Raw genomic sequence first — 16,116 nt, 5'->3', positions numbered from 1 at the left:
TGCAGAGTTAAAGAACAAGTCAACAACATTAGCCACCATGACGTGTACTGTGGGGGCACTTTTCAGTGCTGAGCAGCTGTCAATATTTCAACACCATTAACCTCCCAGGGATTGGGACATTCTTGGCTGGATCAATGAAACGGTTACTCTGTCTGTCATAGCCCATGGCAGTTGGGCTTTTCAGACTTTGTGACACCAGGGGCTACATTGGCAACTTGCTCGGAGCCAGAGGCCTGTACCTCACTCCCCTATAGATTTACAATAAAAAACAAATGGACGCCTCCATCATTTCAGCTTATAGTTTCATTCCTCAAAGGTTCTGAGGATTTTAGGCCCAGAAGAGACCATTATGATAATCTGGTCTGATTCCCTGCATAATATTGGCCACAGAATTTCACCCACTGATCCCTGCAGGGGAGGGAATTATTCTCTTCAGAAACTGCTTGTTGTTGGAATTCACTTAGGGCCAGCTCCAGCTCATAGAATCATAGAATCATAGAATATCAGAGTTGGAAGGGACCTCAAGAGGTCATCTAGTCCAACCCCCTGCTCAAAGCAGGACCAATTCCCAGCTAAATCATCCCAGCCAGGGCTTTGTCAAGCCGGGCCTTAAAAACCTCCAAGGAAGGAGACTCCACCACCTCCCCAGGTAACGCATTCCAGTGTTTCACCACCCTCCTAGTGAAATAGTTTTTCCTGATATCCAACCTGGACCTCCCCAACTGCAACTTGAGACCATTGCTCCTTGTTCTGTCATCTGCCACCACTGAGAACAGCCGAGCTCCATCCTCTTTGGAACCCCCCTTCAGGTAGTTGAAGGCTGCTATCAAATCCCCCCTCATTCTTCTCTTCTGGAGACTAAACAATCCCAGTTCTCTCAGCCTCTCCTCATAAGTCATGTGCTCCAGACCCCTAATCATTTTTGTTGCCCTCCGCTGGACTCTTTCCAATTTTTCCACATCCTTCTTGTAGTGTGGGGACCAAAACTGGACACAGTATTCCAGATGAGGCCTCACCAATGTCGAATAAAGGGGAACGATCACGTTCCTCGATCTGCTGGCAATGCCCCTACTTATACAGCCCAAAATGCCGTTAGCCTTCTTGGCAACAAGAGCACACTGTTGACTCATATCCAGCTTCTCGTCCACTGTGACCCCTAGGTCCTTTTCAGCAGAACTGCTACCTAGCCATTCGGTCCCTAGTCTGTAGCAGTGCATGGGATTCTTCCGTCCTAAGTGCAGGACTCTGCACTTGTCCTTGTTGAACCTCATCAGGTTTTTTTCTGCCCAATCCTCTAATTTGTCTAGGTCCCTCTGTATCCGATCCCTACCCTCTAGTGTATCTACCACGCCTCCTAGTTTAGTGTCATCTGCAAACTTGCTGAGAGTGCAGTCCACACCATCCTCCAGATCATTAATAAAGATATTAAACAAAACCGGCCCCAGGACCGACCCTTGGGGCACTCCACTTGAAACCGGCTGCCAACTAGACATGGAGCCATTGATCACTACCCGTTGAGCCCGACGATCTAGCCAGCTTTCTATCCACCTTACAGTCCATTCATCCAGCCCATACTTCTTTAACTTGGTGGCAAGAATACTGTGGGAGACAGTATCAAAAGCTTTGCTAAAGTCAAGAAATAACACATCCACTGCTTTCCCCTCATCCACAGAGCCAGTTATCTCATCATAGAAGGCAATTAGGTTAGTCAGGCACGACTTCCCCTTCGTGAATCCATGCTGACTGTTCCTGATCACTTTCCTCTCCTCTAAATGTTTCATAATTGATTCCTTGAGGACCTGCTCCATGATTTTTCCAGGGACTGGAAAAATCTCGATAAATAGCTCTCGATAAATTCAATGAGAGTCTTTTCGTTGACTTAGTGGGAGCTGCATTGGGCCCTTATTGTTGGAGTGGAAGGCTAGTCTTGTACTTTAAATACAGGACTGGGCATCTGGGCCTTAGTTGTATTCCCAGCCCTACCACAGTCTACCTGTATGACCCTGGCCATGTCAGTTAATTTCTCTTTGCCAAAGTTTTCCCATTTGTAAAATGAAGCAACAATGAAGTAACAAGCTACTTTCCTTCCTCACAGCTTCATCTTCAGAGGTTCTATAGAAATGCAATGTATCATATGTACCACTTTTACTCCCCAGCAAGACCCAGCTGCATCTCACTGGCTTTGTCTGAATTTTTTTTACCAGTGAAATCTCCCCCATGACCTTGCTGTGACTCAGCCTCAGTTCCGTTTGCACAGTGGAAGAATGTTATTAGAATCATTGAAGTGTTGGACTGGAAGGGACTCAATAGGACATTAGTTCAGTCCACTGCACTCAAGGCAGGACTAATTATCTAGACCATCCCTGACAGGTGTTTGTCTAACCTGTTCTTAAAACCCTCCAATGATGGAGATTCCACAACCTCCGTAGGCAATTTATTCCAGTGCCTAACCACCCTGACAGGAAGCGTTTCCTTACGTCCAACCTAAACCACCTTTGCTGCAATTTAAGCCCATTGCTTCTTGTCCTATCCTCAGAGGTTAAGGAGAACAGTGTTTCACCTTCCTTCTTGTAACAATCTGTTATGTACTTGAAAACTGTTATCATGTCTCCTCTCAGTCATCTCTTGTCCAGACTAAACAAATCCAGTTATTTCAACCTTTCCTCATAGGTCATGTTTTCTAGATCTTTAATCATTTTTGTTGCTTTCCTCTGGACTTTCCTCAATTTGTCCACATCTTTCCTAAAATGTGGGGTCACGAACTGGACACAATACTCCAGTTGAGACCTAACCCGTGCAGATTAGAGCGAAAGAATGACTTCTCGAGTCTTGCCCACAACAGACCTGTTTGAGGGATAGCTCAGTGGTTTGAGCATTGGCCTGCTAAACTCAGGGTTGTGAGTTCAATCCTTGAGGGGGCCACTTAGGGATCTGGGGCAAAATCAGTACTTGGTCCTGCTAGTGAAGGCAGGGGGCTGGACTCGATGACCTTTCAAGGTCCCTTCCAGTTCTAGGAGATAGGACATCTCCATTAATTTAATACATCCCAGAATCATGTTTGCTTTTTTTGCAATAGTGTTACACTGTTAACTCATATTTAGCTTGTGATCCACTCTAACCCCCAGATCCCTTTCCACAGTACTACTTTCTAGGCAGTTATTTCCCTTTCTGTATGTGTACAACTGATTTTTCCTTCCTAAGTGGAGTACTTTGCATTTGTCCGTATTGAATTTCATCCTGTTTACTTCAGACCATTTCTCCAGTTTGTCCAGATTATTTTGAATTTTAATCCTATCCTCCAAACCACTTGCAACCCCTCCCAGCTTGGTATCGTCCGCAAACTTTATAAGTGTAGTCTCTGTGCCATTATCTAAATCATTGATGAAGTTATTGAACAGAACCAGACCCAGAACTGATCCATGTGGTACCCCACTTGATATGCCCTTCCAGCTTGACTGTGAACCAACTCGCTGGAAATGGGTTTATTTATTGTTAAGTGTTGTTACCTTTGAGCACCCAAATACGTGCTAGGTGCCAAAATGAACATCGAAATATTTGGCCACCTGATACATCAGGAGATGCCCAAAATCCTAGCCTTGTCCTCTGCTAATACAGAGTATGTTAAACAAATGAATACTAGGAAATAACATGTTTTGAAAACATGTTACAGTAAAGAGCAGTGAATTTTTGTAAAGAGCATATTGTAATTTTATAAAAAAATGGAGAGATTATGAGAGCTAACCAAAACATCATGGCTGTGATACATCTAATGGAGCAAAGTCTGCCCTCAGTTACACACATACAAAGTTTGCATGGATGTAACAAAGGGCCATATTTGTTCCTATTTCTGTGTAGGGCAGGGGTTCTCAAACTGGAGGTCGGGACCCCTCGGGGTCGTGAGGTTATTACATGGGGGGTCGCGAGCTGTCAGCCTCCACCCCAAACCCCGCTTTGTCTCCAGCTTTTATAATGGTGTTAAATATATAAACAAGTGTTTTTAATTTATAAGGGGGGGTCACATTCAGAGGCTTGCTATGTGAAAGGGGTCACCAGTAGAATAGTTTGAGAACCACTGGTGTAGGGGGATGTACTAATTCTTCTTTTGTTTTTGCTTTTCAGGAGCGTTCAGCCTGAAGATAAGTCATTTGCTATTGGGATACAGTTCCTGCTGCTGAGAATTTTAGGTAAATTAAAATTTGTTGTTCTGTAGCATTGAAAAGTCATAAGATATTTTGAATTCACATGGATCAGATGGGACATCAATAGAGAAAGTCAGGTGCTACAAAAGAAGGGTATTGTTGATTCAGTAGGTGTCACACTTTTTCTCACTTGTTGCTGAACCATTATTCCTAGCTATGGGGTGCTGTGTTTCTGGTTGAAGTGCCTTTTAGATAAGCAGTAAAACCAAAGTCCTGATCATCTGTAGTCATTAAAGATCCCACAGCACTTTCTTCAAGAGATGGCATGTTGGGCCCTGGTGTTCTGGCCAAATTTCAATCTGTGAATTGCATCTGAAATTTCCCTTGTAATTTCCATTCTTTTTCCCTTACCTTCCTAGTAACACTACTGTCGTGCATTCCTGGCACAGACTGCCCCATTTCATCCCAGCATGGGATGCGGAAGAGACGTTTATACATAGCTTCTCTAAAGCACTTTGGGATCTTTCTCAAGAAATGACAGTGTCTAAGGGAAAATTATTCTTATTTGTGTCTTTGTTTGAATCATAGAATCATAGAAGATGAGGGTTGGAAGAGACCTCAGGAGGTCATCTAGTCCAACCCCCTGCTCAAAGCAGGACCAACCCCAACTAAATCACCCCAGTCAGGGCTTTGTCAAACCGGGCCTTAAAAACCTCTAATGATGAAGATTCCACCCATTCCAATGCTTCACCACCCTCCTAGTGAAATAGTTTTATCTAATACCCAACCTAGACCTCCCCCACTGCAACTTGAGACCGTTGCTCCTTGTTCTGTCATCTGCCACCACGGAGAACAGTCTAGCTCCATCCTCTTTGGAACCCCCTTCAGGTAGTTGAAGGCTACAATTTTTCCACATCCTTTCTGTAGTGGGGGGCCCAAAACTGGATGCAATACTCCAGATGTGGCCTCACCAGTGCCGAATAGAGGGGAATAATCACTTCCCTCGATTTGCTGGCAATGCTCCTATTAATACAGTCCAATATGCAGTTAGGGAAACAAGGGCACACTGTTGACTCATATCCAGCTTCTCGTCCACTGTAATCCCCAGGTCCTCTTCTGCAGAACTGCTGCTTAGCCAGTTGGTCCCCAGTCTGCAGCAGTGCATGGGATTTTTCCGTCCTAAGTGCAGGACTCTGTACTTGTCCTTGTTGACCTCATCAGATTTCTTTTGGCCCAATCCGCTACTTTGTCTAGGTCTCTCTGTATCCTATCCCTACCCTCCAGCATATCTACCTCTCCCCACAGCTTAGTGTCATCTGCGAACTTGCTGAACATCCATCCCATCATCCAGATCATTAATGAAGATATTGAACAAAACCAGCCCAAGGACTGACCCCGGGGCACGCCGCTTGATACCAGCTACCAACTAGACAGAGAGCTGTTGATCAGGGTGGGAGGGATAGCTCAGTGGTTTGAGCATTGGCCTGCTAAACTCAGGGTTGTGAGTTCAATCCTTGAGGGGGCCACTTAGGGGCAAAATCAGTACTTGGTCCTGCTAGTGAAGGCAGGGGGCTGGACTTGATGACCTTTCAGGGTCCCTTCCAGTTCTAGGAGATGGGATATCTCCATTAATTTTTTTTATTTTTTACCCATTGAGCCCAATGATCTAGCCAGCTTTCTATCCACCTTATGGTCTATTCATCCAATCCATACTTCTTTAACTTGCTGGCAAGAATACCGTAGGAGACCGTATCAAATGCTTTGCTAAAGTCAAGGTGGATCATGTCCACCACTTTCCCCGTATCCACAGAGCCAGTTATCTCATCATAGAAGGCAATCAGGTTGGTCAAGCATGACTTACCCTTGGTGAATCCATGTTGACTGTTCCTGATCACTTTCCTCTCCTCCAAGTGCTTCAAAATGGTTTTCTTGAGGACCTGCTCCATGATTTTTCCGGGGACTGAGGTTAGGCTGACCAGTCTGTAGTTTCCTGGATTCTCCTTCTTCCCTTTTTTAAAGATGGGCACAATATCTGCCTTTTTCCAATCAGCCAGGACCTCCCCCAATTGCCACGAGTTTTCAAAGATAATGGCCAATGGCTCTGCAATCACATCCATCAACTCCCTCAGCACCCTTGGATGTAGGGTGACCAGACAGCAAGTGTGAAAAATCAGGACAGGGGGTGGGGGTAATAGGAGCCTATATAAGAAAAAGGCCCAAAAATCAGGACTGTCCCTATAAAATCGTGACATCTGGTCAGCCTACTTGGATGCAGCGCATCCAGCCCCACGGACTTGTGCATGTCCAGTTTTTCTAAATAGTCCTTAACCTGTTCTTTCACCACTGAGAGCTGCTCACCTCCTCCCCATACTGTGCTGCACAGTGAGCAGTCTGGGAGATGACCGTGTCTGTGAAGACCAAGCAAAAAAAGCATTGAGTACTTCCGCTTTGTCCACATCATCTGTCACTAGGTTGCCTCCGCCATTCAGTAAGGGGCCCACACTTTCCCTGATCTTTTTCTTGTTGCTAACATACCTGTAGAAACCCTTCTTGTTACCCTTCACATCCCTTCCTAGCTGCAACTCCAATTATGCTTTGGCCTTCCTGGTTACACCCCTGAATGCTCGAGCTATATTTTTATACCCCTCCCTAGTCATCTGTCCAAGTTTCCACTTCTTGTAAGATTCCTTTTTGTGTTTAAGCTCACCGAAGATTTCTCTGTTAAGCCAAGCTGGTCGCTTGCCATATTTGCTATTCTTTCTGCAGATTGGGATGATTTGCTCCTGAGCCCTCAATAAGGCTTCTTTAAAATACAGCCAGCTCTCCTGGACTCCTTTCCCCCTCATATTAGCCTTCCAGAGGATCCTGCCCATCAGTTTTCTGAGGGAGTCAAAGTCTGCTTTTCTGACATCTAGGGTCTGTATTCTGCTGCTCTCCTTTCTTCCTTTTGTCAGGATCCCAAACTCGACCATCTCATGAGGTACATGTCAGAATGGCTCAAAATAGCGTTAAATTCAAATAATTGTTTTTCTTATGCAGAAATTAATTTCCACCTGGCAAACACTGCTATGTGTCCCAGAAGTCCTAACAATGCACATTTTCACACAATACAGAATGGAGAGGAAGAAGTGAGCCTGTAATTGCAATAATACCTGGATTGTGTGAATGTCTCTTATATAAAAACAACAGATAAAAAACCCATCACATTTGGTCCAACCCCAGCCAATGCAGGATTGTTCCTTAAAGTGGTATTTAACAAGCCTGTAGCTGCCTATAACATCATGGTTTTAGCTATGTTGCAAACCATGGCTGTTCTGCAAGAACAGACCAGATGGAATTAAGTCTAGCCTGGTAGAACTGCAGGTTTGGGGCCTTGATGTCTCATTCCATTCTCAACTATAGTAACTTTTAGGCAGAAAGTACCTGAACAGCCACTCCAGGTGTTGGAGGATGTTTCTGCTAACTGGTTAAGGCATTTTCTAGTGTCTGGCCCATAGACAACTTGTGCCTCCTGATACTGGGGGGACACAATATAAAGGGGGGGGACACGTGGCTGCCTCATATGTTGCCTCTGGGAGGAACTTCCAGCCCCACCTCCCTGGGCCAAGGCAGACAATCCCAACAGCTCCTGCGAGGCTAGGGCCACAGGGGTGGGGACCACATGCCCCTGGGCCTGGCTGGGGGCCCAGGGAGACTCACAGCACCAGGGTCTCCCTGGAGCTCATGGACACCTCAGCAGGGGAAGCACAGGCAATGTCCCTACCTCCAGATGAGCAGAGGCCAGGGAACCTGCTCCTGGCACCATCTCCAGTGACCACCCGCCTTGCGTCCAGCCCAGGACTGCCATGTTCTCCTCACTTCACCAGAGTGATCTGCTGGGGTGAGGGGGGCGGGGCTCTGTCCTTCTCCCACTGCGCCTCCCCCCGGCACATTCCATCTCACTCACCCACTTTCCCTGGCAGCCAGGCCTGGGCAGGAAACGGAGGGGGCGGGACAGAGCCACTTCTCATACCAGCTCATAGTGGCTGCTCCAGGTCACTGCCTCTGTGCAGCACAGCAGCTGCCTGAAAGAGATCCCGGCTAGGGAGGTGGCAGCAGTGGCCGCCCCCCTCTGCTCCCCACCTGGGCCCAATTGCTAGGGTCAGGGGCCAAGTAAGCCAGAAACATGCCGTGGTGGGGGAGGGGAGAGCTCCGGCTCGCTCGGCCCCTGTCCCCAGCAGTGGAGCCTGGGCAGGGAGCAGAGGGATCAGGCCACCACCGCCTCTCCAGCAGGGTTCTCGCAGGCAGCCGCTGTACTGCACAAAGCAGTGACCTGGAGTGGCCACCCTCAGCCGGCATGAGAAGCAGCTCCATTCACCCCTTCCACTCCCCACCCGGGCCCAGCTGCCAGGGACAAGGGCTGAGCATGCTAGGGGGCAAGTGCATCAGGAGAAGGACAGAGCCCCTCTCCTTCCCTGCTCCCAGGCAGGCCAAGCAGAAATTGGGGCGGGGATGGCACTTGACCCGCATGCCCCCCTATGTGTCGCCTATGCCAGGAAGACACCAGCCAGGCCACCCGCCATTCTGAAATCAGTTGATTGTGGTTTTGAAAAATGGTATGATGGGGTCTGCCCTAACAGAAAGAACTGCTTCTCATTTGACAAACCAAGTGCCCTGTACTTGTTTTTCAGCCTGGATGCCAGGACCGGTGCTTTATGGCAGTGCCATCGACACAACCTGCATCCTGTGGGAAAAGAAGTGCAAGAAGAACGCAGCTTGCAGATACTACGACAACGATCTCTTCAGACAAAGGTACGGCCCTGTGAGGCTCCATCAGATACCACTTGTCCTGAGTGTTTGTCTACATTACAGGGGCTACAGTGGCAGAGCTAAGGCCCCATAGTTATGCCACTGTAACCCTAAAGCGTAGACACACACTACAGCAACGGAAGGGTTTTTTCCACCACAGTAGTAACTCCGCCTCCCCAAGCAGTGGTAACTAGGCAACGGAAGCATTCTTCCATTGATCTCCCCGTGTCTACACTGGGGGTTTCGGTCGGTGTAGCTATGGCGCTCAGGCGTATGCATTTTTCACACACCCCTGAGCACCGTTGCTATGTCAACCTGACACCTCCTCATCAATTATTGGGGGTGGACCACATCCACCCTGACTAAATTGGCCTTCTGCATTGGTTCTCCACATGTAAGGTAACTCCCTTTTCTTCATGTGCCAATATATATTTATGCCTGTATCTGTAATTTTCACTCCATGCATCTGAAGAAGTGGCGGTTTTTTTACCCACGAAAGCTTATGCCCAAATAAATCGGTTAGTCTTTACAATGCTACCGGACTCCTAATTGTTTTTGTAGCTTTTAAGTGTAGACCAGGCCACATTTCTTATCGTACACTGGTGGCGTCTTTAAAAGAACATTGAGGAATCTGCTCGGAAAATAAGGTGATGAACATGGGACGGACGGATGGATGGATAGACTAGAAAGTGGCATCATGAGATTTGCTAGCCAGACTTCCTACTCTGCTGCAGTGATGTGCAGTTAATATCTTATTAAAGAGCTCTCACAGAAACATCCCCACTTTTCCTGCCATAACCCCGGGTACAGTGAGGTACATGTACTGGCAGAGATATGGGGTAAAGGGCTGGGCCATCTGGTGATTTGTTTCTCCCTTTAAATAAAGACACTTTCTCCAAATGCCAGGAGGCAGCACTGCCCAGCAGACCGACTTCTAATCAGCTGTACTTGTTGCAAAACTTTGTATTTACTACCTGAAAAATGCTGTAAGTGTGGAGCACCGTGCTCCGCTTAAAGTGGGGCAAAGGGGTTTCATGGGGTTCCAGGGTATTCTCCACAGGACAGTTTATTGAAATTACCTCACACATGGTGCAATCCTCCGGCAAAAAACAAGTTCCTCCGTAGAATGTGTATGAGCCCCTGGAGATCCCTCCTCTCTGTCAGGGATAATATAACAGTATCCAGAGATGGAATGACACCACCAGATGCAGGGAAGTCATCCCAAACCTCTCTACCAGGGACTGCACTGGCACTACTCAGCTGAGGAAGGGCTACGGAATCATTAGGAGGTTGGAAGACACCTCTAACTGGTTGCTTACATTGAGTAGGATTTGCTATTGGCATGAGCAAGTGCTATTCAGCCTGGGTGCAGAGGCATATTCCATTTTATTTTCCAAACCTTTGCACCAGGAAAGCTATTACTGAGGTCAGGATTCAGCCGACATTTTCTTTTGCCCCTGACACATGCAGATTTCCTACCCATTGATAGGTGATACTCGCCTTCCCTATTCATTGACTGACTGAAAAAGCTCTTGACCTAAACTCCACGCTCATTTGATGCATGTCCTGAGGCTTGGTGGTTGATAGATGCTGTACCCTGAAACTTTGCACCTTACCTTATTACCTTGTCCTTTTGTGTTTCTGTACCTTAGATTCCTTGGGCTCCAGTTTTTCTTTGAAGTGGGAGCTTTTCTGTGCTTCGTGGCTGTGTTCATCATTCTCAGACGACAAGAGAGGGAAACCAGGAATGCCGCAGAGCCAAAGACAATCCCAGAGAAAGAGAAGCTGGCAGAAAAGTCAAGCAAAAACCTAGACTCCAAAGTCTAACTCAGAGAACGTGAATCACATTCCATATCTGCTGCCCAGGGAAGCACACGGATTGCATTTTACTGTTACTGTGAAGGATGGATGCTTGGGATGAGACTGAACAGGAGATAAGCTTATTTATTTCCTGTCTTTATCTTTGACAGCTACAGCTTTTGTTCTTTCGTCTTCTTTTTTTATCTGCTAGTTTACATCTACCCATGCTTGAGTGGTGCCTCGTGAGCTTGTTTGATTGAGTTAATCCCTTTGGACATTGCAGCCTTATAGAGTTATATCTTCCTAAGCATTCATTCAGCTGGCAATCTGGATGATGCCAGCACTCTAAGCACTAATACCTACAGCTGAATTGTTTTTATAAAGGTTTTTGTACAGTACACAAATGTCTCTATGTATCCAAGTACAGTATTCTGTACTTGGCCATAAACACCAATTATCACAGCACTAGGGTACCTTCTTCTCTTCTTGTTACATTATTAGATGGCCTTGGGACCTCTGAAAACCTGGTCCTATTCGCACTGACATGACTAGGAGTGATGCTGTGCTAGATATATGGTTGTAAGGGCTGGCTGATATACTGAAGCTCTTGTGTTGGTTGAAAGAGAGGCTGCATGTGCACGGGGTGACCAGCTAGTTGGGAGGGAAAAGAAGTGGTACTGGGAGGAAAGGGTAGCAAGGTTGGACTGTAATGGGGTGTACCGGCCCTTTAAGCCTAAGGGGTCTAGAAGGCCATATTCCAGGGATCTGGTAAAGAACATAAGAACAGATTTAAAGAATCCTTATTGCGGTTGCAGGAACAAACCATCCCGATGTGTAGAAAGAATAATAAATATGGCAGGCGACCAGCTTGGCTTAACAGTGAAATCCTTGCTGACCTTAAACGCAAAAAAGAAGCTTACAAGAAGTGGAAGATTGGACAAATGACCAGAGAGGAGTATAAAAATATTGCTCAGGCATGCAAGAGTGAAATCAGGAAGGCCAAATCACACTTGGAGTTGCAGCTAGCAAGAGATGTTAAGAGTAACAAGAAGGGTTTCTTCAGGCTGGAGACTCTTGCCGGCTGGAGACTCTTGCCTATATGCTCAGGGTCTTACTGATCGCCATATTTGGGGTCGGGAAGGAATTTTCCTCCAGGGCAGATTGGCTGAGCCTCTGGAGGTTTTTCGCCTTCCTCCGCAGCATGGGGCAGGGATCTCTAGCAGGAGGGTCTCTGCTGATTGAGGTCACTTAAAACAGGATTGGGGACTTCAACAGCAGAGTCCAGGGAAGGGGTAGGGACGGTTTTATGGCCTGCAGCATGCAGGGGGTCAGACCAGATGATCATAATGGTCCCTTCTGACCTTAAAGTCTATGAGTCTATGAGTCTATGAGGTATGTTAGCAACAAGAAGAAATTCAAGGAAAGTGTGGGCCCCTTACTGAATGAGGGAGGCAACCTAGTGACAGAGGATGTGGAAAAAGCTAATGTACTCAATGCTTTTTTTGCCTCTGTCTTCACAAACAAGGTCAGCTCCCAAACTGCTGGACTGGGCAGCACAGTGTGGGGAGGAGGACCGGCCCTCCATGGAAAAAGAAGTGGTTCGGGACTATTTAGAAAAACTGGATGAGCACAAATCCATGGGGCCAGATGCGCTGCATCCGAGGGTGCTAAAGGAGTTGGCGGATGTGATTGCAGAGCCATTGGCCATCATCTTTGAAAACTCATGGCGATCGGGGGAGGTCCTGGATGACTGGAAAAAGGCTAATGTAGTGCCCATCTTTAAAAAAAGGAAGGAGGAGGATCTGGGGAACTACAGGCCAGTCAGCCTCACCTCAGTCCCTGGAAAAATCATGGAGCAGGTCATCAAGGAATCAATTATGAAACACTTAGAGGAGAGGAAAGTGATCAGGAACAGTCAGCATAGATTCACCAAGGGGAAGTCGTGCCTGACTAACTTAATTGCCTTCTATGATGAGATAACTGGCTCTGTAGATGAGGGGAAAGCAGTGGATGTGTTATTCCTTGACTTTAGCAAAGCTTTTGATACGGTCTCCCACAGTATTCTTGCCACCAAGTTAAAGAAGTATGGGCTGGATGAAGGGACTGTAAGGTGGATAGAAAGCTGGCTAGATCGTCGGGCTCAACGGATAGTGATCAATGGCTCCATGTCTAGTTGGCAGCCGGTTTCAAGCAGAGTGCCCCAAGGGTCGGTCCTGGGGCTGGTTTTGTTTAATATCTTTATTAATGATCTGGAGGACGGTGTGGACTGCACTCTCAGCAAGTTTGCCAATGACACTAAACTGGGAGGCGTGGTAGATACACAGGAGGGTAGGGATCGGATACAGAGGGACCTAGACAAATTAGAGGATTGAGCCAAAAAAAACCTGATGAGGTTCAACAAGGACAAGTGCAGAGTCCTGCACTTAGGACGGAAGAATCCTATGCACTGCTACAGACTAGGGACCGAATGGTTAGGTAGCAGTTCTGCAGAAAAGGACCTAGGGGTCACAGTGGATGAGAAGCTGGATATGAGTCAACAGTGTGCTCTTGTTGCCAAGAAGGCTAACGGCATTTTGGGCTGTATAAGTAGGGGCATTGCCAGCAGATCGAGGAACATGATCATTCCCCTTTACTCCAGATGAGGCCTCACCAATGTCAAATACTGTGTCCAGTTTTGGGCCCCACACTACAAGAAGGATGTGGAAAAATTGGAAAGAGTCCAGCGGAGGGCAACAAAAATTATTAGGGGTCTGGAGCACGACTTATGAGGAGAGGCTGAGGGAACTGGGATTGTTTAGTCTCCAGCAGAGAAGAATGAGGGGGGATTTGATAGCTGCTTTCAACTACCTGAAGGGGGGTTCCAAAGAGGATGGAGCTCGGCTGTTCTCAGTGGTACCAGATGACAGAACAAGGAGCAATAGTCTCAAGTTGCAGTGGGGGAGATCTAGGTTGGATATTAGGAAACACTGTTTTACTAGGAGGGTGGTGAAGCACTGGAATGTGTTACCTAGGGAGGTGGTGCAATCTCCTTCCTTGGAGGTTTTTAAGGCCCGGCTTGACAAAGCCCTGGCTGGGATGATTTAGTTGGGAATTGGTCCTGCTTTGAGCAGGGGGTTGGACTAGATGATCTCCTGAGGTCCCTACTAACCCTGATATTCTATGATTCTATGATTCTATGAACATAAGAATGGCCGTACCGGGTCAGACCAAAGGTCCATCTAGCCCAGTATCCTGTCTACCGACAGTGGCCAATGCCAGGTGCCCCAGAGGGAGTGAACCTAACAGGCAATGATCAAGTGATCTTTCTCCTGCCATCCATCACCATCCTCTGACAGACAGAGGCTAGGGACACCATACCTTACCCATCCTGGCTAATAGCCATTAATGGACTTAACCTCCATGAATTTATCCAGTTCTCTTTTAAACCCTGTTATAGTCCTAGCCTTCACAACCTCCTCAGGCAAGGAATTCCAAAACTCTTTTTTTGGTTGTGAGCACCGGCTCAGGAACATGCTGAATCCAGACAAGAGGAAGTCGTCCCGCGGAGATAGCGGTGGGGTGGGAAGATACCAGAATGCTGGCATTAAGGGCCCAGGATCAAGAGCCCTGTAGTATAGGGTGGGGCAGGGCTCCCCTCTCTCTTGGCTAATTGGGAAAAGCTTTCAGAAGCAGACTAGTATATATGCCTCCTTCCCTCTCAGACAGGGTGCGCATGGACAGAGGAAGGGAGGGAGACTGAGCCAGAAGGCTGGGCTTCCGTTGAGCAGAATAAGGGCCCAGTGGAGGAGAGGAGCATTGGTATGAACTATGGGGTTACTATGATGAACCTTGCGTTTGGGACACTGAGGCAAATGGCAACTCTGCTACGTGGACCCTCAAAGGAACTGCAGAACCATCCCAGGCAAACAGGCTCTGAGTAGACGGGTTGCAGCGTGCTGGGAGTGTTGCATCCCTCTGCAATAATGATTTGCACTGTTACATCGTTAGCTGTCAAAGCACTTAGCAGAGGCACATAAGTATTACTGTCCCCACTTTACAACTGAGGCAGAGTGGAGTCAAGGAACATGCCCAAGCTCACAAAGCCAGCCAGTGCCCTAAACAGGAGTAGAACCCAGCTCTACAAGTACCCTGAAGCTAATCCACTAGGCCACAGTGCCAAGCTGTCCCTGTTGTGCCTCTTCAGTGGGGTAGAGAGATTAAAGGGTCAGATTCAGTTGTAATTTTGGGGTAAGGGTCAAATCTGTTTTATTTTAACTGTAGCTAATTCACATCTCCACAGCAGTCTGCATTCTTTCCACCTCAGCAGACCTTCTGCCCATCATTGGCACATGGGTATTTCTGGGGCAATTGCTGCGAAACAGTCAGTTGTGCCTTCTATCTCTGTCCCCTCCACCCCTCCAGGTGGACCCCTAGACCATAGTGCGGCATGCCACATGGTATTTCCCCTGGAATGCACAGCTAAGGCCCACAGTGCTGGGGTATGGTGCTGCAGACTTGGATGGGCCTCCAAATTGTCTGTTTAGCCATTATGAGAAGTCTGGAAAACATCATATGGGGAGAAGCTAAAAAAGCTCAGTCTATTTAGTTTATTGAAGAGAAGGTTAAGACGTGACTTGATCATGGTCTACAAGTACCTACATGGAGAAGAAATTTCTGACAGTAGACAGTTCTTTAACCTACCATAAAGAGGCATAACAAAAACCAATGGCAGAAAGCAAAAGCTAGACAAATTCATTCTACAATTAAGGCATGGGTTTTATTAAACAGTGAGGGTAATTAACCTTTGGAACAACTTGTCAAGTGTTGTAGTGGATTCTCCATTATTTGCAGTCTTCATGTCAAGACTGGTGTCTTTCTAAAAGAGATGCTATAGCTGAAACAAAAGTTATGGGCTTGATGCAGAAATTACTGATTGAGATTCTCCAACCTGTGTTATGCAGGAGGTCAGACTAGATGAACGAAGTGGGCCTGTCTGGTCTTAAAATCTAAGACTTAATTAAGTTTGGTTGCACCCTCACCACATCCTTTTGAGAAGGAGAAGGGGCACTCCTTGACAAATTCTATGAATGATTTTCAGCTCTACAAGCAATTCCTTGCCTCCCAATCAGCACAGTTTTGCCTGAAAACATTCAGCAGCACGATAAAAACCTTAACAAACTAATAAGAACTCAAATTATGCTTACTGGCAGGAAACACTTTATAATCATGGACTGTAGAGAGATGAACTGCCTGGAATATCACTATGCTTGGAATCCCGAGTGAGATTAGTGAGGTACTGGCCCAGAGGTTAAAGATGTAAGGCCTGGTCCTGCAAACTCTTCCATACCTCAGTAGTTTGAATGGCTTCAAAGGCAGGAAGGAATGAGTCAGGTTTGCAATATCAAGCCCC

General features: G+C 46.9%; 1 protein-coding gene across 1 annotated transcript in view; it reads left to right on the top strand.

Moving 5' to 3' along the window:
- Window positions 1-11,189, top strand: part of SLCO2B1 (solute carrier organic anion transporter family member 2B1) — a 101,745-nt gene extending 90,556 nt beyond the window's left edge. The window contains exons 13-15 of the mRNA XM_054015909.1: window positions 4,120-4,184; window positions 8,810-8,930; window positions 10,580-11,189. Of these exons, the coding sequence (XP_053871884.1) occupies window positions 4,120-4,184; window positions 8,810-8,930; window positions 10,580-10,754 (361 nt within the window). The 3' untranslated portion in view covers window positions 10,755-11,189. The remainder of the gene's footprint in view (window positions 1-4,119; window positions 4,185-8,809; window positions 8,931-10,579) is intronic.
- Window positions 11,190-16,116: the final 4,927 nt, after the last annotated feature.

The sequence above is a fragment of the Malaclemys terrapin genome, chromosome 1 (genome assembly GCF_027887155.1).
Source record: "Malaclemys terrapin pileata isolate rMalTer1 chromosome 1, rMalTer1.hap1, whole genome shotgun sequence".
Lineage (NCBI taxonomy): Eukaryota > Metazoa > Chordata > Testudines > Emydidae > Malaclemys > Malaclemys terrapin.
The sequence above is the reverse complement of the archived record's forward strand: the minus strand, read 5'-3'. Positions and strand labels throughout refer to the sequence as shown.